This window comes from Cloeon dipterum, chromosome 1 (genome assembly GCF_949628265.1).
Source record: "Cloeon dipterum chromosome 1, ieCloDipt1.1, whole genome shotgun sequence".
Classification (NCBI taxonomy): domain Eukaryota; kingdom Metazoa; phylum Arthropoda; class Insecta; order Ephemeroptera; family Baetidae; genus Cloeon; species Cloeon dipterum.
In genome coordinates this window covers 8,471,643-8,495,324 of record NC_088786.1, presented here as the reverse complement: position 1 = coordinate 8,495,324, position 23,682 = coordinate 8,471,643, and the positions used below count along the sequence as shown (strand labels likewise).

The window sequence follows — 23,682 nt, the reverse complement described above, 5'->3', positions numbered from 1 at the left end:
TTTGAGCTCATTGGGGTTGGTCAAAAGGAATCTAACGATGTTAAATTTTTGCAATTTTGACGCTGGGCACTCCTTTTGTTGGGCATATATCAGACTTTTAAAATTTTCTAAACTTCACGATTCAAATTCGGTATCAACATGGTATCAAATTTTAATCCCCTTATTTTATAAATTGGACCACGACACGAGTAGATAAAATATTGCGTTTTACTCAAAATTTATAACTTGCAAATATGACAATTTTGACGAATAATGTTTTCGTCTTGGCAGTGTAGAAATCGCGCACCTCAACAAGCATCCTAATTATCAATGACAAATTGATTGATGCCATTTTCTTGCAACATAAGGACACTTTGAGTTTGCTTGTTGTGCTATGCTTCTACGCCATGTATTTTTAGATGATAATAATGGTTCTATTGATTTAAAAATTTGTTTCAAAATATCCTGGGCAGAGCCTTTTGTTTAAAACTTGAACTTTTTATCGTCAGCCACAATTTAAACCATAAATTCAGAATTTTGGAGTGTTCTGGATTTGGGGTTGCAGATTTTTTAAAAAATTTTAATTTATAACGACGCACAAACCCTCAAAATGACGCTGTCTCTATGTAAAAACAATGGTATTTTGCCTGAAGTGCTCTCCTGCCTCGTTTTATTCTCGTACATTGAAACCCAGCAGCCTTTTCCTCTCGTCGTCGCAGTGACAAAACTAACTAAGAGGGAAAGAACAAGAGCGCAGCTGCTGTTTCACCCTCAGATTCTCTGGAAATATTGAACAAATCCTCGCGGCAGCGGCGGGTTGAGTGAGTTAGAGGTGCGGGTCGTGTGTTTTATTCCTCCTCTGTGAAATAACTGTCGGTTTGAATTATTTTAAACACGCAAAATGTTTACTGCGCATCCTATGGAAAGGAATTTTTCATTGCAATACCTAATCTCCAGTTGCAAAAAGACTGACATGCCAAATGTGTGAAATTTTTTCCATCTTAAAAAATATATAACGCCAACGCAACTTTTGCAATTAGCGAAAAGTTCACGTCTGATGATTACGGCTGGAATAATCTCTATTCGTGCTCTTTGCCCCCGCAGCCGTACTACTTTTATTTTTGTTTGTTTGGCGGGAGATGCAGGCAGAGCTCCATATACTTCATATTTCACAGAATCAGAGCTGAAAGCTGCAAGACCAACAATGGGCTTCCATTGTCAAGCCACTAATCCAACCTTCGCGAACATTAATCATGCGCTTATATCCCAAATCTTAATCTCGGCCGGGTGAAATGCGCGTGCGACGAGCAGCATCGGCGTCAAAACCGCATCCAGCTCAAAACAACGCAAAAGCCGACAACAACTCCATTAATTTCAAAAGCGCTTCAAACGTGTCTATTAATCTTTGTACAGGCTCACCAATTCTGCATTATTACGTGTCGATATAGAGCTATCGACAAATTCTGGCTAAATAAGCTTAAAATGTTGTTGGTTTGAAATAAATATTGTCAACACCTCAGCAGGCCAAAATTCCAAATTTGCAAGTTTTTATGTGAGTTTAAAGTTTGCAACAAAAAAATTTTTTGGATATTGATAACTATTGTTCAGATTGAGGAAGAACAAAAAATTTTGTATCTAAAATGTTCTTTGATGCTTAACAACTTGTTTATGGTGACTAAAAAATATATAAAAAAATAAATAAAAGGTAAAATGGTAAAAAATATTTAGGTCACAAAAATCAGGTCGAATATTTTCCCAAATTTTAGGCATTCCCTATTAATGAAGTAATTTGAAATCCAATAAAATATTTCAAATGTGGCAACTGCATAATTATAACATGAAAAATTGTTGATATCGTTTTCTCTTTTTTTAGAAAATCGAAGTAGGATAAACGTATTTTTAACCCTAAAAATCGGCGTGTTTGGGTATAGGGAGATTTTTGATCAAATTTCGACCGAAATTGGATCAAAATTATTAAATATGACTTTCTGCGGATGGGGCGGGATTTTCGAGTAAGAGGTAACTTAAGTCAGAACTAAAAGCGTTCTTGGTGTCGTTTTCAAAGAAACTCGATTCTGGGCTTAATTTAATCACATATCTTGCTCCAATTCGTCGTTTATACCAACATTTGCAGTCCGAAATAGAGGCCTATAAGTTGGCTCTCGGTTTCTTGTACAAAAAATTTCCCGCACAAGAAACGTCTTTAAAAAAACGTACAACTTAATTTAAATTTACGCACGTTTCTTTCCAAAACGAGAGATGGAGTTAGGTGTTCTTTTTATAGTGTTTTAGGTCGGATTGTGACTATTTTGCAGGTATTAGATAGTTAAAGTGACTGATGGACGCTTAGAAAAATAAACTATTAATTTAAGCATTAAATTTACTGTGTGCAAACTATATCACTTGATTAAGATGTAAGTCAATTTGATAGTCTGCTGATTTTTACGACTTTATTTTACTTCTATACGTTCCAACCTTCCCGCTTTCTGGATTGGTTTTCTAATCTTTTAAAATAGCAGCAATGATTATAATTGTGGCGTGAACTAGTGTTTAGCCAACTCTAACTCGGCACAATAACAGAGCGAAGCACTCGTTTTAATTGCTTCTGCTGATGATTAAATGAACAGCAAACTATGAAACAACGGAAAGTCAACCGCTGCAATCACTACGGAGTAAATGAAATGGCATTAAAGTTAAATTAAATTGACTGAGAGACAAAGTTTTTTCATTTAGTTGATGCGGATAACATCGGTTTATAAATTTTATGTCAAGCAGATTTTAAAAATAGTTCAAATTAAGGCGTAATACTCTGATAAAAAGCGTTAATTTTGCCTCACTTAATTAATTTAATTATGTGTACGTCATGAGCGAGGAGAGGAGCGGCTACTCTCTGTATTCTCTGGTGTACAAGGCGCGCATATCAAAATTATAAATTGCAAGCAGCGCGAGACGCCATTAATTATCAGGGGGCAAGTGCGTGTGTGCAGAAAATAATTAATTCGCCGAGGGGCGAATTTTCTTCCCACCTATCTCCACGGAGGCACAATGAGGTGGCGAGTGAGGAGGACGCAGCAGGCGAGGCGAGGGTGGATCCGGTGATGCGCCTATAAAGGCTGCAACCCGCCACGCTCAGCATCCACACGCGCCTCGCGACCCACTGAACATCACGGTGAGCTAGCTTCCTTGTTCGCACCTGTTGCCTCGCTATACTTCTCTCTTTCAATCTCTCTGTATATCACACTTTATAGCACTCAATCCGAATGCACTGTTGCGCTTTGTTTCCATTTCTTAAATAAGTGAACAAAATTGGATTAAAATATTGCGTTCTAAATTTCTCTAGATCTTCTAAAGAGACAATTAAATTCTAAATTGGAAATAAATTTTCCTCTTTTTTTGTAAGTAAATAGTAATTTATTAAATTCTAAGGAACTGCAAGACTGAATTTTAACGCAAGAAAGAATCAGAAAATTCGAATTAGAAAAGGAGGAACCCTTAAAAAAAATTCCGTGAAATTATTAAATTTGAAAAGAGGAAAGGATTGAGAGTTATTTGAAACAAAAAGAGTGTGTTCATATTTTTCCTAGATCGAAATCTAAATTTTTTGGTGGGCAAAATATTTCGTGGTAAAAAAATCCAAGGCCAGCAATTTTTTAACACTTTTACAATTCATGTTTTGGCTGGGGTATCTTAGACAGTTAACAACTGTTTCGTATGTCTCCATAGCTTGGCTTTAGAAAAAAAAAACAATCTTGAGACCGTTTAAATCACCCGAAACCTAAAAAGAAATTGGTCTCAAAACGTGAAAATCACCATTTAAGTCTCAGAAACCGGGCTAAGCAAATTTTTAATGCGCATAACTCCATCCAGAAAATATCCCCTCTATTACGGGGGTTTCCATATTTTTACTATTTGACTGAAAACACGACGGTTTTTATGCTCTTAAAAGGTCTGAATATTTCATTCATTTAAAAAAATTTCCAATCAGGGTGCCACTAAAATTGATCATTTTCCTCTGACGTACAATATTCGTAAATTGCATGAATTTGTGTTAGGGAAGTGCGCAGTATTGCGGGAAACTAGCACACACTGTTTTTGTAGCAAAATTGACTCGATTGCTATTAAAATGGTACACTTCTGTTCTGCGAAATTGTTTATCATTTATTAAGCCAGCAGTCTTTTTAACCTGATGGTTTTGAATGAAAAGAGCACCAATTAAGATAGAATTATGGTTAACTTTTTGTCGCGTTTTTCGATTCAATCAGTTTTTAAATTGAAAAGTTCAATTGAGTTTGGTAAACAAATGAATTGAATGAATATTTTGTTAAATATACGGAAATTGCACGAACGGACATGATAAAATCAACAACGTTCAACTCTCGTGTTTACGCTGCTTGATATAGAGTTTGTTTTTCTTATCACAGTTGGCATTGAGGAAATTGGGAGTAAAAACCGTTTTTCGATCAGATATTAATAGCCTCGCAAGTATGCAGTCACCCATTGCCGTTTTTTAAAGCTATATAATACTGAGATTATTAAATCTATATTACTAAATTATTATTAAATCTAAATGCCGTGTTAAAATATTTCAATTAAACCTATATTTTCATCTCCGAAATCGAATTTCGATGCAGTTATATAAATAGTAAAATGTACAAAAAGGAGATGATGATAACGTATGATTCAATGTGCAAAAACCTCAAAATAATGGCATTCCTAATGATAGACGGGTTGGCCAGGGGTCTGGGGAGTGGTAATTTCATGTATCACCCTGAGAATTTGAACGAACCCGATGAATTCCATGACAGTATGGTCTCAGGAGAGTAGAAATCAGGCAAAAACGTGTTATCATTTTGATGGAATGGAAAAGGGTTAAAAATCAAGGAGGGTTTACTGTCCACTATTTAGCTAACACTGTAAAGGTGCTATCCTGAAAATATCATCCTGATATAATATGTCAACAATTGTGACCTAGGGAACAAAATGATGTGTGGGGTCTTCTGAATTAAAAAAAAAAAATACAGAAGAACGTTGGGTTTCAGAATAAGCTAGAAGGACTTAAAAAGGGCAAATATAATTTATATCAGATTTTTCGCGTTCATTTTTAAAAATTTAAAGCTGTAAAAGCAGATTTGGGTTTCCTCGACGACCCCAAGGTCTTTTTGACGAAGGGTAAAAAAGGTACATACACAATTTTTAAAGGTATATCTAAGTTTTCAAGTACAAAGTTAGACATGACATTGAGCAGCAACCGCAATTTGAAATTATATTATTAATGCTGTATGCATTATATTCTAATTAAATTTGTCATTTGATCTCTGCGTTACAGCATAACGGAGTTATGAATTTGTTTCGCAACCGACGACCGATGACGAGAAAACCTTGTTTTCAATTACGTGTTTACACACGGGAATGACCGCACAAAGAAGCAACTTAAATAATTACTATGTGCTAAAAGGCAATTCGCCCCTCGTAAAATTGGGGTTAGATTTCCATTACTGCGGCAGTTGAAAAACGCGCCGAGTCGGCGCACCCAATCCATAATCCACTGCCGGCGGCTTTTGAAATTTGAATGCGCCACACTGACACAAGGTTCATCCCCGGTGAAAGCTTTAACACACACGGCAAAACATAATAACCATAATAACACACACATACGTACCTGCGCGCGCGTCATGGTAATTATTAACTGCGCGACTAACCCCGCATTCGCGATTTAAACGTGCAGTGTGCGACGCAAAAACGGCTTCTGCATCTATTTTTTATGAAGATGAAGCGGGATAATTATTGTGTGTGTGCTTCCGAGTTCAAACGCGGTTGTGCTCTCAACAACGCTTCCAGCTGTGTGTTTATAAAATGCTCTCAAAAGCTTATTTGGAGCGAAAGCAATTTCGTCGAGACCTTAAAAAGATATGTAAAGAAACATAATCAAAAATTTATATTGCACTTTTGGAATTCTTAAATTGTAACTGTTGATAATTTTTAAGTGATTTGAACAGAAATAATGTGAAAAACTATTCCTATCAATATTCATTAAAAATCCGGAACGAGCTCGAATTTGCCCAGGTTGTCGTTTGAATTTACGAAATTATCGACTCCAAAGTTTGCATACGAATAAAATTGTGGAAAAAAAAATTTTTATTCGGCACGAGGGGAAATTTTTCCCATAATTCGCACACCGTTGGATAGATCGAAATCAAGCGAAAAATTACTGATAAAATTAAACCGTTTAATCTTTATAGAAATTAGACAAAAACTGAAATTTAACTGTAACTCAGTTCGGATCCGACTGTTGCAAATTTTAGAAATGAGTGTATATTGACTTACATAATTTGAATTTCAGTCTTTTAATACCCTTGAACTATTTTTATCTTGATATTTATTACAAACATTCAATTTTTTATTTAAACTGATTTTTTTCCATCAAATTTAACAATGATTATTCTGTGATCTTGTATCCACGTCACGAAGTATTTATTGATATAAACTTTTTAATTTGAATCGAATTCAGCAACACCCCAGTGTACGAAGCAGACTGTTTATTTTTCTGCAGTTGTTCAAATAAAGCAGAAAAATATTTACATTGCAACAGGAAAACAAACAGTTTGTAATAAACCGAGGGGATGAAGCATTTCATTTTAACCAGAAACGTTGAGAAACATATGCGCATCAACCTTCATTTGCACATACCACACATACCAAAACGGGTCGGACATTTTTTTCTTTTTTATAAAGATTTGTTGTCAGATCAGAATTGACGGAGTTAAAAGAGAAAATTTAAAAGTTAATCTTAATATTATAAAGAGGTTTCATAAGATTATTTTTTTGCGGAACAAATTTTGTGATCTCTTGCGCGTCATATGAACATTTGCAAACACGCCAAAAATAAGTCAAATCGGCTATTCAAAACATTGATTTAAATTTCTGAGGGCTTTACGGGCATTCATTTTCTATAAATTTTCATTTGAGAAGTTCCTGCGTGTATATTAAATTTAATTTTGGTTTATATACGCAACAATTTGAGCTTCCTTTTAAACTCCTCCCACTCTACTCCACATTTCGATTTGAGGCAGAATTATTTCAGTATTCAAATTTAGCACTTTGGGCTTTTGAGAAGCTGCTGCGGACACTTGTGCAGTATATATAGCGTTATAGTACAACTTGGTTGAGAATTATCTTTGGTGAAAGAGTGTGTGGGTGTCACGAATTTACAGCACTCCATGAAATCAAGCCAGAAAATCATGTAAATTTGCAAATTATGCAGTCTTGTAGACTCAGGTTGAAATTTGCGATTTCCATCCGTTTGCAACTCTCTTTTATGCAATGAATTAATACCGCCACTCGCATGTGGTCAGTTTTATTGACTTGCAAAATAATCCGCGGATACTTTGACGGTTTCTAATGGGAGAGTAATTTTGTTTTAGTCAATTTGATGCTTATTTTAAAATTTTGAGGAATTTTCTCCTGAAAGTAGTTATTTTGATTTGTTGGCCTTCCATGCGTGATATTGTTTTTTCTTTTGGGAGAAGCCATTGTACAATTATTTTAAAGTTGAATCAACCCACGGGGGTTTCCTTTTTTTTCAAATAAAATCGAGTGATTTATTTTCATATAACATTTACATTTGGTCGAACATAACCAAGCTTACTGGCTGGATTTTGTTTATTTTTCGTCAAAAATGACAGGCACTACACAAACGTCACAATCAGATATGATTGATTTTCGGATTTTTCCCCCAACAATTATAACCAAAAGAAAGCAGCAATAATTTTGTTTTCACCCTGACACTGTTTGCGTTTATAAAAATCGTAAAAATCAACAATTATTGTGGCACTGATGACGCACTAACTCCGGCTCCTTTGAATCCCCTCCCAACGCAAAAATTCGATATTTTCATTACCATACCGGCATATTTGAATAATAAGTTCGCAACAAAAGTTAAACAGTTTCTAATCAGGCCTTCATTGTTAGTACAATGAATGCAAATTGCCATGCGGAGTATGTAGTAAAGCTTTATCTTCAGTTCCATTCAAAAAGTTCACCTTCCGCCTGGGGGAAATGTGCACTCAAAGCGCAAACAACTAAAAAGAGTAGCTCCAACAAAGGCTTTGTGCCTGCGGTGGGCAATACGGCGCAATTTGCAAAATTATCATATACGGCGGCCGAAAAATGGATCGATTAATCGTTTGAGCCGAGAGAGAAAAGGTGAAATGTCGCAATAATTGGCTTGCCTGCGGTGGACGGAGTAAATGGAGCCTATCGGCGGCGTCATCTCAAATTGTGCATTATAAGGTTTAATTCATCACTGTCACGCGTGTGCGTTGGTTCGGCAGTCAATGCTGATTATGATTGCTATACGGCTATAAAATTGTTGTTTGCGGTCGGGAAAAAAGGCAGGAGGATAATATCATCGTTTCGGCACTCGTTGCTGAGCGATAGAGCACGTTTGGCGCGCGGCAAGTGCGTGAAACGCGACGCCCGCTGCTAATTGGACCAGATAATGAACTCGTCGACAATAGTCTCCCGTGGGAGCCCATTATCACGGGAGAGCAAATTATTTGTAAGCCGAGCGCCGACCAAAAGAGCAGGAATTACACCCGCCGTGGTAATTGAATGGTCAAATGACAGTACAAAAACAAAGTTTGGCCCCCGCCCGGTGGAGCCAACGAGAAGAAATCGGGGTAAACAACTAAGTTTGGGGATGCGTATAGTTTGTCCAAATGGAATTTGTTTGAAAAGACAAAAACGCAGATAAGCTATACTTTGTAAAGTCTCAACTTTAATAGGATTGATACTGCTAAAGTCTGGAAAATGCTTGATGCCAGTACATGAAATCATCCCTTGGGATTCAGTTGAAGCTAAATTCGACCTGAGTATCAGTGTACATTTTTTAGATGCAAAGTTAACATGCTTTCAAATGGTGACGACTGTCTTCTTATTTCATTTCACAACTAAGAGTTTCCCTAAAAGTTTTAACGCACTGTTGGACAGATCTCGACGAGAGGAATCGAAATCTGCCAAGAAAATGTGGTCAAGCACTGTTAATGGATGAACGCCATTGGCAAGGCAGTAAGAAAAGTACTAAAATAATTCCAAATTATGTATTTTAGAGATTTCTTATTGAAAATTAAACAGACAGAGGTCACTTTGGCCAATGGAACGTTATGAAAACTAATAATTACACTAAAAACATATTATATTCTTAGAGGGGATAAAATTTGCTTTATGATTTTCACATATTGCAATAAAAATCAAATTTTAAGTTATTTTTGCAACACTTTTATTTGTGTTTCATTGTGAGAAGCTACTGGGAAAAGGCACTACCAGAGCAAAATGATAAACAAAATTATTATTGGAATAAAACGAAAATTAAATTTTTAAATTATTGTCACGTGGTTCCATAAAATCAGTATTTTTTTTTTCAAATATTTGAATCCGTTGGCATAATACCCAGCTTTTTACTAAGAGCTTTGGTTGCCGACGTTTCAGTGACCTGATCACTTTGTACATGTGCCTTTTTACTCTTTTTGTATATATGTAAATGACATAGCAGAGAAATAAACTATTAATTAAATTAAAATTATTAATAATATCGTAAAAATTAATTAAAAATCGAGAAAAAGTAAACATTACATAGCGATCGATTTGTCTCGTCAAGGAATAAATTTCACAATGATAGGACAAAAATTGACAGTTTAAAAACAAAAAATAGCATGGAAATCCCAATATAACCCAAAAATAGGGTTTGCCTCCATAGATAGAAACTTTTTAATTAATCATTTTCTTATAATTTCATGAGAGTCCTAATGTCTGATGCAGAAAAAATCTTTCAATTTGGGGTTTCCTAATTAATTTTGAACTAATTCCTTTCAGACAAAATCAGGCGACCCAGTGAGTGAGAAAGGAGCTTTTGAGCAAAAGTTTTCTGGGTCGCACACCTCGAGTTGGGCGTGCAGCAAAATTTATAAAGCTCGCCGGCTTTATTGTTTCGCGTAATTTGCCACTTTGACGTCAGCTCGTCACCGCCGTTTCGCAGAGATTGATGCGCAAAAGTTTACGCTGTTGCTGCGTTCATCCGCGCCGGGGAAAGAGTTTGGACCCTTTTATTTGTACTTACTGAAACGAGTGCAAACTTTTGCCTTGCTTCCGCCTCGGGCGGCAGGCACGCAAAGGCGCGAAATCCATTTAGATGTAAATGCAAAATACGCACACCATGAGAGCGCATTTAGTATTCATGCGTCGAGTGCTGCAATCGATTTATCCGCTAATGCAAACAGGATTTTAAAGAGGTAAAATCAACACAGTTAACTTGTTGATTTGATGGCGGCTTGCCAATTATACAGTTTAGCCTATATATCTGCTTTTATACATAAATGAAGACAACCGCAAATGAAACCTTTTATCATAATAATACAAGACACAATCTAACAGTGTTGATACTCCTACGGCAAAGACAACTAATCTAAGAAAGTTTTGAACTCGAATTTAAATTAATATTTTTAAGGTGGCTGTGGAGCTTATTTCGAATTTCAAAATATTTTTCTCGGAAATGGATCATGTTACTAAAATGGCGTAAAGAAACATTTCTGATATTTTCTTTGCAAGAGAGAAAATTTCATTGAAAGCAGAGTCTTCAAACTTGTGAATCAAAGCGATAAGCGATGTACTGAAAACAATCTCGAGCTACGATAAACGTCTACTTATTTTTCTGGGAAAAATATAGCTTATATAAATGTTATTTTTTTTTTAATTAAAAAACTTGCAGCGTACCTGTGTCATTTTCCCTGACATATGTTTAATGCGCCCCCTCCCTGCATTTGAAGAGTGAGGAGGAAGGCTTTAGGATATTTACGCAAATTGTAAATCCTAAAGTCTAATTTACAGGAAACTGAATAAGAAAGATTAATAATTGTAGACGAGACGTGAAGAGAGCAAGACGTATCTTTGATAAACTCCCGAGTGCCAACAAATACGAGTCGTTTGCATTTTCCCTAGATCTTAGTTAGTTAATAGTTTAAAATTTAAACCATTATTAATGTACCATTTTCATCCAAAAATATATTTGTTTGTTTTTCTGGCTGGATATGGGAATTTTCTCCGAAAGTTTTGAATACAGATTTAATTTCTCTCGCAAATAGAGCAAACTCGAGAGTTAGCCATACATTTGCCAGTCTTGCAAAACAAAATTTGTGCAATCCAAAAATAGCGCTGGCTTGAAGTTAAAATTAACTGAAAATCAAAACACTGGGGCTAAAGTTAACTTGAATGGCATCTGAAAACTGAACATCTTGCACAACCTGGTCCTTTTCTCTCGGCACCAAATCGATTTCCATCCGAAATCTTGACTCGCGCGCAGCATTGCGGAATGATGTGCTCGTTTCTTTACTTTGTAGGAGAAAATCAAAGCAAGTAGCAAGTAGCCGCGCGTTAAAATGATTTACAGAGACCGCCGCTGCCACCGCATGCAAATCCGGAAGTTATTGCAGGCGCGCAGTTTGTTTTGACACACTCACACAAGCGCTAATGGCGTGGGTGATGCGTGTTTTTGCAGATGCACGCCTGGCTGGTGCTGCTTTTGGCGATGGCTGTGGCCGACGCGGTCTTCGAGCCGTCGAAAAGGGCCGACTCGCTGCGCAACATTGAACTTCTCTCACGCCGCAGCGCCCTCGACAAGAACTTTATGCGCTTCGGCCGCAGCGGAGACAACTACCTCAGGTGTTTATTAAAATAAAATTAATTCATGGAAATGCAGAGATTTCAGCATCAACGTGAGATAGATCAAATTATTTTATGCTAAATATTAAAATGTGAAAAGACCGAATTGATTATTTAAATTTATAAGAATTGGAGCAACTCTTGCAAGGAAACTATTCAGTGTTTAGTTTCTGCCGAAATTACAAGAAAATCGATCGATGGGTAATTTTTCCTTTCCAGGTCATGTAGCTTCAGTTTTGTCTTAACGAAATAAGTTTAAAAAATGACATGCTTTTTATTTTACATTTTGAAAAAAAACCTCGAAATAAAAAAAAATGACGCAAGAATTGTTAATTGTTTTGGAGCGTCAGCACTGACCGCTCCAACGATTGATTTGTCTCACTGTGCAGTGTTTATATGCCAAATTTCAGCTTTATTGAGCAAAAACTATATTTTTAAATCAATTTTGTTTTGAAAATTTTCTTAAAATCTAAAAAATTGTTAAAATCGTCAAATTGAAAATTTTCCATCACTTAACGTAGTTCACTTTAGCATTAATTGGTTTTGCCAAAAACTGTATCGTGGAAATCATATTTGCCTATCATAATTTTCCTCATAATATTAATTTTGAGTAAATCTACGCAGAGCGAAATTTCAGAAATTTTAATTTCAAAAGATTGCCAGTGTGTGTATTTCTTTTTATTACCTCTGTTAATATATTTTTTTTTAATATTCTTGGTGATTTTATCACAAATGAATGAAAATATAAAAGATTTTGAATTCTGAAATTGCGGCTCAGTGCGGCGTGATATTACTTTATTGTAAAGGATCATTTTAGCATTATTTTGCTAGTACTGTTCACCATTTCTTGCTTTTAAATTTTCTGTTCATTGTATTTATAGTATTGTATTGACCATGGCAAGAATAAACAAGAATATAGATCCAATTAATGTAATTATAATTATTTTAAAGTTACATATTTATTGAAGGCTGAAGACTATCAGTAATAATTTTAGTAATTTGATTAACTGTTGAGGAATTTGAGGATGAATAAGTGGTTTAAATCAAAAGATGCATCGAAGAAGGGGTTTTTCAAATAAACTCCCTCGCAAAAGATTATGAAAAGTAATAACTCTCGTATTATTGGACAGAGCAGAAAATTTCAAAAACTCGTAAAGATGCAAGAACAAAGAGACTCAGTTAAAATTTTAAACACTTCTTGCAATTAACGTATAGCATTTTTTCGCTTAAAGTCTGATCCAAGAAAAATAAAGTGACGGATAGAGACTAACCAATATGAAATCAACGAGGATCAAGTCATTCATGTACCTCTCAAGGAAGTAAATGTTATTCTTTTTTTAAATAAAACCATACAAATGCAAATTTGCTCAAATTTTTATCTAAAATTTAAAAAAAATGCAATCAGTCAAAGTAGCTCGATAAAATTCCTAACAGTAAAAATTGGAATTATAGCAGTCGCAAATTTTAAAATATTTAAAATCAAAAAATCATTTCTAGTACATGTATTTACTATGAACTATTTGATTTTCTCTATTCCATGACAGTTATTTTTGAAAGACAAACTTTCAATCCAAATGCCAGAGTCAGGCCAGCAATAGAAGTAGCACATTTATTGCTTTTTAAATTCTAACGCTCCCAACTCCTGTGAAAAAGGATTGCTTTATCGCATTTTGTTATCAGGTTTGGCAAGTCGACAGACGGCTTCATGCGGTTCGGCCGGGCGGACCTGCCGAACGACAAGGCCAACTTCATCAGGTTCGGCCGCGCCGGCAGCGACGGCAACGCGAATTTCATGCGCTTCGGCAGAATGAACAGCGAGGAGAGCGAGGAGCGGCCGGCGGTGGCCGCCAACGCAGGGCCCATGGTGCGCCTCGGCAGACCCTCCGGCGGCCTTGACAACAACAACTTCATGCGATTCGGAAGAGGTGAATCTCCCCGCCGACCGCCACTTGATATGTTTGTTGGAGCTGTGCCAGTAACACACAATTTGCTTTATTTTATGCTGTTTTTCGAAAGAGCTAGGATGAAACAAACGAATGGACTCGCTCCCACGAGGCTTCTCACAATTTTGTATTGCTTTTAGTTAGTCAATGGCGCACGTGGATAGTTGACAAAATTCCAACGGAAGTAAACATATCGCAAGCGATTCTATTCAGAAGCGGAAATTGAGGATTGTGAAAGAGCCGCACGCTTCCATTGTGGGAACGGTTTTTGGGTTTTGAAAATCATGCATGCAGTACTATGAATTTTTAAAGATTTTTAGACTGTATTTTGAGGCAAAATAGATGGATTTTGAGCCAATTTTTGTTTTTTTTTAACACAAATTTAGCTAATTAGTTTCTCATTTTTCGGTTATATAACGCCACTTTTCTAAAAAAAAAATATTTTTTAAGGATCGAGTATTGTTAATTCACGATTTAAAATAAGGATTTATAAAAGAAATAGAAGTTAGTTGTTTCCAAATAATGCAAAATTGTAACAAAAAGAGATTTTTCTTACCTTTTTTTTAATAAATTGAACGCTATTTTAATGGATATTTAAGAATCGTATCTATAATTTCTTAAATCTTATTTGGACTTTTTAAAATACTTCTAGCATGCCAACGGACAAGACATAGGGTTAGTCCTTGTTGAGAAGACATACTAATAATTTGAAATTTTCAAGAGAAGAATAACTTACTTTGCTTAATTTATTTCCTCCTAAAAAGCAAAAAGTGGCTAAAGTTTGTTTTAATTTTTCCTAAATAATTTCAGGCCAAAACAATTCCACCAAAATCTAAATCGTGGATAAATTGTCTGGCGCGAAAGATAAAAAATGCACTTTTCCTTTTGACAATTAGCTGATTTAAACGTTATTAGACTGCCTTTGGATGGTTTTTGCCGTTTAGGACAGTTTCAAACGTTTTTAATTGTGGATGAAACTGTTTCCCGTGTTAGGAATTCATTTTGGCAAGAATTTTAGAGTTTAGTTGCAAGTTAATTACAAAGAATTAATTTATCCATCCAAAAAATCATATATCTCTGAGGATTACCTTTTTTAGCTCAAAACACCAACTAAAATCAGTGAATATTTTTTCCAGTTAAAAACCGGCATTAATTCCCGCATACAAAAACTTCACACCTTACACTGCCTGATAAAAAAAATGTGTGCTTTCAGACAAAGAAGAGAGTGACGACGAGCAGAGCAGCTAGATACGTAGAAGAGGCGTCGAGGCAGGAGCAAATTACCCTTTTGTTTTTGTGTGACTGTGGCTGCTTTCCGACTTTCAATAAAAATATTTCTGAGCCCAAACAAAAGCCATTTTCATTTCGCCCTCCCGCCCGGCGCTAAGTGAGTAAAATGGAAATGTCGCGGGGCGAACAGGGCTTGATAAAAAGAAATGGGGTGCCGGTGATTAATGTGCAGGGCGCCTGCGGGTTGCGGCACCGGCAACCCGCGCAACCGGTGTGTCGCGCGGGCCGCATAACGCGGATAATGATTGCGACACGCGAGTGCAAATGGCACAGGCGAAAGGCTGGCAGCCAGAAGAGACCCATAAAGTCAGTCGGTGGCGGATATTACGGGGCCAAACAATAACAACGGCCCATCTGGCCTCCAGGAATAGAACATTGTAAACACGGCCCTTTGTCAATTGGCTCTCTCTCTCTCTCTCTCTCTCTCTCTCTCTCTCCGCGGCGCGCGCCTGCCGCACAAAGCCTGCTGTGGTCGCGCTTTCGCTCGCTCCCGCTCGCGAAAACAATAAAAGTGCGAGCGTCTGAAAGGTCTGCAGCCCTCTTCATCACTGTGAGAACCAAAATAAATATCGGCCAAGAGCCTGCCGCGCGGCGCATATTTCAAATTTTGCACCCAGATCCCAGATCCCAGACAGCCCGACAGAAACACTTTCGTAGCGCAAAAGGCACGGACGGATTGTAGGCCATTTCAAGCAAAATCCGTGAAATTCACGCCAGATATGAGTCTACAATTGAGAAACCCGAGATTAAAATTTTGTTTTTATACACATTATAATTTTTAATGGACAGGTCTCAGCCAGCCGGCAAATTTTGGGTCACGTGGGCAGCCGTCAGCCGCTAGCCGGGGGTGAGTTACGTTATGATATTTTGCCTACTATTCATGAAATAGGACTGGAAAGCATGCTGCATGCACGCTCTCACCGCCAGAGTTCGCAAATATAAACATTTTTACGGTAACCCCACTGCATTGCAAAAAAAAAAACAGTTTTTGTAAGATTTCTGCAATATTTCGTTTTTTTCTGAAACACATGGACATATTGGTAAATATTTTAAGTTGGACAACCCAAGAAATAAAATTTTGCCACTCTATAGATTCACAAATTATTGGTTTTTGGTTGAATTATAGATGTTTTATGTTTTTGGATAAAATTAAAGAAAAAACGCTAAAATTGCAGAAAAATCTAAAACAGTTGTTTTATCAACTGACTTTTTTGCTCGATAAAATCAAATATACATTTTTACGAATCGCTGAACCCTGTTCACTGCTGAGTTCCTCAAAGTATTATTTTTTGACCTTAAAAGGTGACGTCCAATTGATTGGGTTTGAAGAGAGGAATTCAAAGCACACCTTAAATTTAAAATTTGGGCCGTGAGGCGATGTGACTATTTCAAATATTTCCTTTGTTGATGTAAGGCAGCAATTGAAATAAATTTGAGCGTGAATAAAAATTAGCTCAGCAAAATCAAATTAGGACCAAGTAACAGAGTTTTTCGAATTTCTCGAAAGCTAAACGGCTTGTCGAAATAGTTTAATTTTTCGCTTCCTCTCGTCGCGATTTATTTCCCTTCTGATAATAAATTATGATTTTCAATAGCGAGACAGTGCTTGCCATTTGATTAGCGTGCATACTTTAGAAATTTAAAAGGCAATTTGCGAAAATTTTCAGATCATATTTAAGGTATATATTTCAGAATTTGGCAGTTGATACCCAATTTAAAAACTTGCAATTATCATAAAGATATAACCCAAAATATACTCTCATAGGGCAGAGAAAGAAATGATCAGAATTTCGTTAATATCTTTCTTGGAATAAGCAAAAACTGTCCGGCAATCCGTGCCTTCTGCTCTAGCACTAAATTTTGCAACTCGTGTAGGATTGCAGAATTTGCTCCATCGGAAATAAATCACAGGCAGCAGCTGTAAAATTGTGACACTCCCCAAGGGGACGAAAATCTGATTGCGAGAGAGTTAGGCGTCTGTTCCGCTGCGGCCACGTCTCTCTTGCGACCCTTCCCCGTGGCCGCCGCTGCCGCGTACCGACCGCGACCACTCGACCAGCGCTGGACGAGCGTGTGTTTGTCTCAAGCCAGTGCTTTAATAGACACGCTGCGAGACGGACCATTCTGCACACGCAAAAATCCATCACTGCCAGAAGTTTTGCATGTGAAGCCAACGAAGAACATGCCGCCTTTCGAAAATGCAACCGACACAGCGTGGAGGAACATGACGGACCAGGCAATAATTGGGATTACTTTCTTTCTTATTGTAATATTAATTTTGTTTCTGCACAGCAGAGTCAGAATTGCACTTGCATAGGCTGTTTCTCAGACGAGTGCGTGAAATCCATGTCGAAATTCCACCTGATCAAAGCCGGTGTTTTGGTTGCGGTCGTTGGCGTGCTGCTCATCTCGGTTTGCAGGTAATTCACCTCGTTTTACCTTTCACACGCCTTGAGACGGGAAAAAACAGTTGGCCTTGTGGATATAGGATTACTCGTTAGAATATGAATGGGAATGTTAAATATAATTAAAACCAGGCTTCATCCTCGTTGTCAATTAAAGAGAAATTCGTTTTTTTTTTAAGAATTGTATGGAATTTATATGATTTTAGATGTGACATTATTGCATTGTTTGTATTTGATTGTAATTGTAACTCATGATTAGGACGTACTTGATGACGTCGAAACTGGTCGAGAAATAAAGAAGACGAATTTCTCTTTAATTGACAACGAGGATGAAGCCTGGTTTTAATTATATTTAACATGAAAACAACCTCGAGTGGTCGCACTTTTCAAATATGAATGGGAATATTTCTAGTTTGAAGAGAACTGTCTGGCTGGACTTTGATTTCTCTTTAATTTTCTGATTCCAAATAAGCAGTGCACGTTAATTTTACTGCCAGAAGGAAAAGTACAATAATTATTTTAAATTTTAAAATGTTGCTGTGGTCAAAATCATTTTGATAGTCTATATATGTAGAAGATATTTTATTTATAATTTATTTTATAAATCCAAATATTGCCAAACAGGGTCACAAAGTTGCGGATTTTGGACAAAGAGCACTGTATTCAAATGAGATTATTTCGCCTCCCAGAAGTGCAAATAAGACAAACTCAGTGCTTTTTGAAAGCTAATCGTCTAAAAGGGTCAAGGTCAATAAAATTTAATCCGAATTTTTAAATCGAAGCCAGTTATCAAAAGACCAATTTTTTCGACACAATATTGCACGTAGAAAATGATCTAAATTTAATATTTTGTCAATGGTTTGATTTTTATTTTATGTGAAAAAATAGTGAAATTTGAAAATTTTCTTATTTTGAGCACAGAAACACAAAGTAAATAATTTTCTAATTTTTTTTCGACCTGATTTTTAGCAGAAATGACCATCTACCTATTGTAAATAATTATTAATATACGCTGTCTTATATTTTAGGTTAAAATTAATTACAAGATAGTTTAATTTCAAGAATAATACTATCATAAATGTTTTCGTCGTGAACACACGATTGTTCAGAAATTAAAGAACAATTTTCTGCCCCCTTTTCAGGATGGTGATGCAGCTGTTTGTGCGGTACACCAATGTCAAGCAGGACAAGTGAATCTCGTTTACCTTTCCTACAAGTGGACTTTTTTGTAACTTTTGGAACCTTTTGCACGAATAAAATTTCTGATTAAAATTTTGAGCAAATTTTATTGAAAATAGACATTAACTGTAAGTACACAGTTTTATTGCTGTTCTGCATAGCAGATTTGAAATTTATTCAAAGTGTTTGTTAAAATATAGCACCCAGAGTGTAATACGAAACATTAATTCAACGTTAGTTTGAAATACTTGTTAATACTGAAGCGTGATACAGGTAGATACAAAATTAGAGAGAATACAGATTTGTTTAAAATTATTTTTCTGTTGGCAAGGCAGTTATTAAGTCTGGATAGCAAAATCCATGTGATGCAAAGGCAATAAGCGTGATTAAAAAACAAAGAACAAAATTCAAGGTCGTGAATCTCCCAGCGATTTTCACAAACTTGCAGTGTTGAGAATTTTTACCGTTTTTGACACTAAATTTACGATAGGCACAAATATTGAACTTCTGATATTTTTAGACGGAGGAAGGCTTGGATATCCTTAAATTAATTGCTATAATTTGTTTATATTTCACCTATTTTTTTAAATGGCTGTATTAAACAGGCTTTTATTTTTTCCTATTTAATCCCTACAAGAAATAAGATTGTTCATATTTTAAATCCAAGCTGATTTTGATTTGTGATTAAGGTCTAATTGAACGACCAATTTATAAAAATAATCGAACATATTCATATAAAGCCTTTGTTAAAATATTTGGTGGAGGGACATGCAATTTATATTTTACTCTGATAGGGAAAAATAACAGCTGCAATAAATGAACCGAATTATAGAAATAACAACAGCGTAAAAATCTGCAACAAAACCAAAAAACCAATTCATTCACAAACGATAAATAAGATCTGAAAACTCTTAATCTTAACACGAAAATACTTCCAAAACTTTGGCTGGGGGATTGACAAAAAGCCAAAATCAGGTTCAGTCTCAATTTGGTCCAAAGACTGGGCAGCCAATCTCAAAGGGCTACATTTTGCCAATTGAATCGAATTCCAGCTCAGGTGGCGGTGCAGCCGTTGATGGAGGTGTTTTTGCTCGACCTGAACGACTCAGGGCTGAGCAGCAGGGGCGTTTCCTCGTTCAGTGACACCTCCTCGGCCTCCTGGGAGCGGCAGGGCAGACGCAGACGCTGCGGCTGGCCGTTCCAGCGGCGGTAGACGAGGCTGTTGAGCAGCGCCTGCATCGGGTTCGTTACCGCCATGATGTACCAAAGGCCGGTGAGCACGTGGACCGGCAGGTTGAACCACAGTGTCCACAGCAGCAGCCCGTTGATCAGGTTCGGCAGCCAGCACACGTAGAAGGCGGCGTTGATCGCGAAGAACTTGAACCGCACCGCACCCACGTACGAACGCTCCCTGCGAACAAGGGAAAAATTGTGTGGCTAAGATAAAATAAAATCGTAAAAAAATAATAAATAAATAATATACGAATTTAATTCAAAAATTTAAATATTTAATAATGGGTTGAATTTTGGGCCTGTGAATTTGTCGTCCAGCATTAAATATTTTGTAACCTAATAAAAAAAGGGATTTTTTGTTATATATGCTGACAATGTAAAAATGCTAGAAAAATTTTCTAATAATAATTTCAAATGTGTTCTAAAACCAGCTTTTGTTTATGTAAAGTGAAATTTGGTTAAAAAGGATTTTTAAGGAATGAATCAATCAATTGGTCACTAAAAAGTACGTACTTTCCATCAGGCTTTGTCCTAGCTTCTAACATTTTTCTTGTAAAAAATTTAACTGTAGAGCAAAATTCCTCTCCATCATCCAAAAACTGATACAATTTCAAGATAATTAAAATTATCTAGCAGTTCAAAAGTCATAAAAAGAAAATAAATTTATTTTAAAATTTAAAAACCGCATGTTTAATATATAACGAACTCAATTAATCTATTGAACTGAGACACTTTCCCACCAAATTGGAGAATTTTTGCTGCGATTATTTTCGATTTACGTGACGTCATCGGTGTTCTAGGGCTGCAGATGACTGCGTAATGGAATTACATTTCAAACTGTTTGCTGTGCTTTCCCTAGCTCAATAGAAGCTAACAAAGCGCATCCTATGAAGTAGGTGTATAATATCTAAGGCCAACACTTTAATATAAATATTTAAAAACATATTTGAAAATATAGGTGAAAGTCAAAGAACTAATAATTCACAGATTTGGAAATTAAAATCCATAGAGAATATTTTCTTGGATTAAATGGCAACTTGTCTTTGACCATTATCAACGCTCTGGCTTTAGTCTTCAAAATGGTAATTAATTCAACACTTTCACCGAAACTGATTTAATCTCCTAATTAAAGGAAAGTGTTTTCTGTAAATTTTCTTACAAGATCATTTTTTAATAATTAAATAATTATTCATGATCATTTTTAATGCATGTTCTGACAGTTTGACGAATTTAAAAAACAATTTAACAAGTTTTATTGTGAAAACTGATTGAGGTCTGAAGTTTTGACATTTGACAAATTATGGCAAAATAACCAAATATCGTTTTTTCCTTACCTGCTAGTAATCTGGCCAAGCACCCTAGCAGCCTGCATGGTGACGTCCTTCGAGGTTGCAGCATACAAAATTGGGTTGACAATCATCACGGCAGCAATCGGCAAATAGGTTGCACAGTAGTTGGGCAAGATTCGGAGATACGCATTTGATTCAAGGCTGTGGCAACTGGAAGAAATATTTATCCTCTCATTTTTTCACCCATTTTCAAATAAAAAAAATTACTTTTCTTTCGGGACGTAGAGAATGGAGAGGCCTGTGGAGGTAAGGGCGGCGGGCACTGACCACGCAAACAAGTGGTACAACCACAAGTTGCAAGACCTTTCTTTGTAAACTTGCCGCACGTCGATTGCGTAGCACAGCGTCCACAGCCAGGTGCACATGTAGAAATACTCGATCCATGCCTGCAACATGGCGTCACGTGGGAATTAAAATTTAATCCAAATGTGTTTGAGAATTATTTTGATTGACAAATTTCGCAATGGAGTGCTCCACTTAATAAGATGTTCGTATTTGTCCTAATGTGAACTATAGGAATGAGATAGGAATTATTGACTCAAAGGTTGAGTTTTAATGAAGATTCAAAGCTCAGAACAATTTTTCTCATAGTGTTAAAAAAACCAATGATCGAAGGTGAGATTAATGTACCGATATAACTTGAATACATACTACATGCCATTGCGTCAAAAGAGTTTCCTAACTTTTTCTATTAACCGAAGCTCATACATGACAGCGTTTTTTATTCTCAAAATGTTTGTTTTTGATACACAAAACAACGAAATTAGAGTATTCTTTTCAAGTGCTTAACTTTTCAAGGAAGCATTTCAGTGAAATAAGAAGACGTTTGTATTATGTATAAAGCAAACAATGGGCAATAACCAAAGTTGGAACAAAATAGATTCAGATATGGACAGTGTGTCTCAATAATTCAAAACCAGATTTCTCTAGATTTTTTACGGGGTTTCCGCCTCGTTCCAGACTTTAAGTAACTTTGTAGTTTGATAATTTCGATTTTTTTCAATTTGTCAGTAAAAGATGTGAAGTCAAATTTTAATTAGTTATTTCAGTGGAAAAAACATTTATATGTTAAGACTAGAAAAAGCTTTTGTGATCCTTACAGATATGGAATTTTCTCAAAAATTATTAACAAAGGACGACCATTTCTTTCTACACTGACTTTGGTTGCTTTTATCTTAGATCTTTTTGGTCTTAATTAATTAAAGTTTTGCTGTTTGAAAAGCACGTTATTTTTCTCGGTTCACCTCATTCGAGATTGGCGATTCCATGATAGCAAACAACTAGCGAAAACTCTATGGGCCTCGTTGGAAGAGGCTCATTCCAGAAAAGGGCCAGCTCGTCGTGTTCCTGACCCCACACCGGGGTCTTTTTATTGAAACGCTAGACATTCGTCACGTGAAATTAATTCAAGCAAGCTGGAAATGTGGAAATGTAAGCGCAAATCGCAAATCAGCCTGCACACGACCCCAAACTTCGCCCGGTTTCTCACATTGCAAGTGCAAGCAAAGCATGTGAGAAAATAATGCGAGCTAACAGCTTGGTTTAAAAATATTTAAATGTTAATTTAATCATTTTATTTAATTAGTAAATTTTGAAATTAATTTAGACTAAAATATTAACGGACTGGTGCACTTACCGAGGTGAGAAAACAAAAGATGAGACTAGAATCACTTCCTACAGACGGAATCAGAGTTTGGTTGCTGATCCACAGAAGAGATCGGACGAAGACGCCAAGAGAGGCGAGCAAGTCGGCCACGGCCAACCACATGATGATTCGGCGGCCGCGGGTAATCGTAAACGGCACCCATCGGCTGGACGCCTTCTGCAGCTCCTGCCTCGGCAGCAGCTTTAACAGCCCAAGTGAAATTAAGACAAAATATAAAACGAGCCGCGAATTCCATACCTGGTAAATGGCACCGCAGACTCCGATTGCCGAGGAAACGGCGCACACGGTGTTATAGGTGGGAGAATTGAACTCATAGAGCAGGCCAACTTCGTCGGTACGATTTGACCGATGGCAGCAGAAGGTCTGAATTGTGGGGTCTGCCATGTTTTTAATTTCCAGCAGCTGAAATATGTACAACATGGAATTGATCAAAGAAATTCAATGCCGGTTAAAAGGCCAAAAAATGATTCGATGATTTCATGGGATTCGGCCTTGAATTAAAAGTAAGGGGAGTTTTAAGTTAATTAATACACCAATTAAAGAAAATTTAAAATTTCGTACACTTAATATTACAATTTTGAATCAATTTATAAAATTTCCGGACAAAAATTAATTTTACTTTACCAGTGTTTGGCAGAGACTCAAATGAATGCATCAGTATTCAAGAGATCGCAATATAATATTCCAAACTTGTGAAGGAATTCAATCCCACGAGATTCTTCACTGTTCACAACCAAGCCACATTTTTCAGAATGAATGGCTTTGATCGTTGCTGTCTGGTGGTGTCGGTATGTTGTTGGGTAATAGAAGCAGGCACTGATTGAATTGCCACTGTCTGTCGCCTGTCGCCTCGTCTATGAAGTTGGGTTGAACAGTCTTGTTTGTAAGACTCGAGAGGGGCAAACACAAAAAATAACAAAGCAAAG

The 23,682-nt window shown here is 36.5% G+C and overlaps 2 protein-coding genes and 1 long non-coding RNA gene across 3 annotated transcripts; 2 read left to right on the top strand and 1 right to left on the bottom strand.

The window, feature by feature from the left end:
- Nucleotides 1-2,996: 2,996 nt before the first annotated feature.
- On the top strand, nucleotides 2,997-15,005 carry LOC135942237 (FMRFamide-related peptides-like). Its single transcript, XM_065488254.1, has 4 exons — nucleotides 2,997-3,148; nucleotides 11,528-11,691; nucleotides 13,372-13,616; nucleotides 14,848-15,005. Exons 2-4 carry the CDS (start codon nucleotides 11,528-11,530, stop codon nucleotides 14,880-14,882), a joined length of 444 nt encoding a protein of 147 aa, XP_065344326.1. The 5' UTR covers nucleotides 2,997-3,148; the 3' UTR covers nucleotides 14,883-15,005.
- Nucleotides 15,006-16,374: 1,369 nt separating this feature from the next.
- LOC135934527 (uncharacterized) lies at nucleotides 16,375-18,604 on the top strand. The gene is made up of 2 exons (XR_010574124.1): nucleotides 16,375-17,344; nucleotides 18,472-18,604. It is a non-coding gene; the product is annotated as an uncharacterized LOC135934527 (long non-coding RNA).
- Nucleotides 18,589-23,617, bottom strand: LOC135934522 (G-protein coupled receptor 143-like). The gene is made up of 6 exons (XM_065476341.1): nucleotides 23,381-23,617; nucleotides 22,994-23,158; nucleotides 22,727-22,936; nucleotides 21,298-21,476; nucleotides 21,076-21,240; nucleotides 18,589-19,919 (listed from the first exon to the last, which is right to left on the bottom strand). The coding sequence occupies exons 2-6, from the start codon at nucleotides 23,138-23,140 to the stop codon at nucleotides 19,562-19,564; spliced, it is 1,059 nt and encodes a 352-aa protein (XP_065332413.1). The 5' UTR covers nucleotides 23,141-23,158; nucleotides 23,381-23,617; the 3' UTR covers nucleotides 18,589-19,561.
- Between the last annotated feature and the right edge of the window lie 65 nt (nucleotides 23,618-23,682).

Excerpts from the sequence above, each read along its gene's own strand:
- LOC135942237 (XM_065488254.1), top strand. The coding sequence starts at position 11,528 with ATGCACGCCTGGCTGGTGCTGCTTTTGGCGATGGCTGTGGCCGACGCG. Across the intron at positions 11,692-13,371 it reads AGCGGAGACAACTACCTCAG|GTTTGGCAAGTCGACAGACG; the intron begins GTGTTTATTAAA and ends TTTTGTTATCAG. Across the intron at positions 13,617-14,847 it reads CTTCATGCGATTCGGAAGAG|ACAAAGAAGAGAGTGACGAC; the intron begins GTGAATCTCCCC and ends GTGTGCTTTCAG.
- LOC135934522 (XM_065476341.1), bottom strand. The coding sequence starts at position 23,140 with ATGGCAGACCCCACAATTCAGACCTTCTGCTGCCATCGGTCAAATCGT. Across the intron at positions 22,937-22,993 it reads TCTGCGGTGCCATTTACCAG|CTGCTGCCGAGGCAGGAGCT; the intron begins GTATGGAATTCG and ends GGGCTGTTAAAG. Across the intron at positions 21,241-21,297 it reads CTCTACGTCCCGAAAGAAAA|TTGCCACAGCCTTGAATCAA; the intron begins GTAATTTTTTTT and ends TATTTCTTCCAG.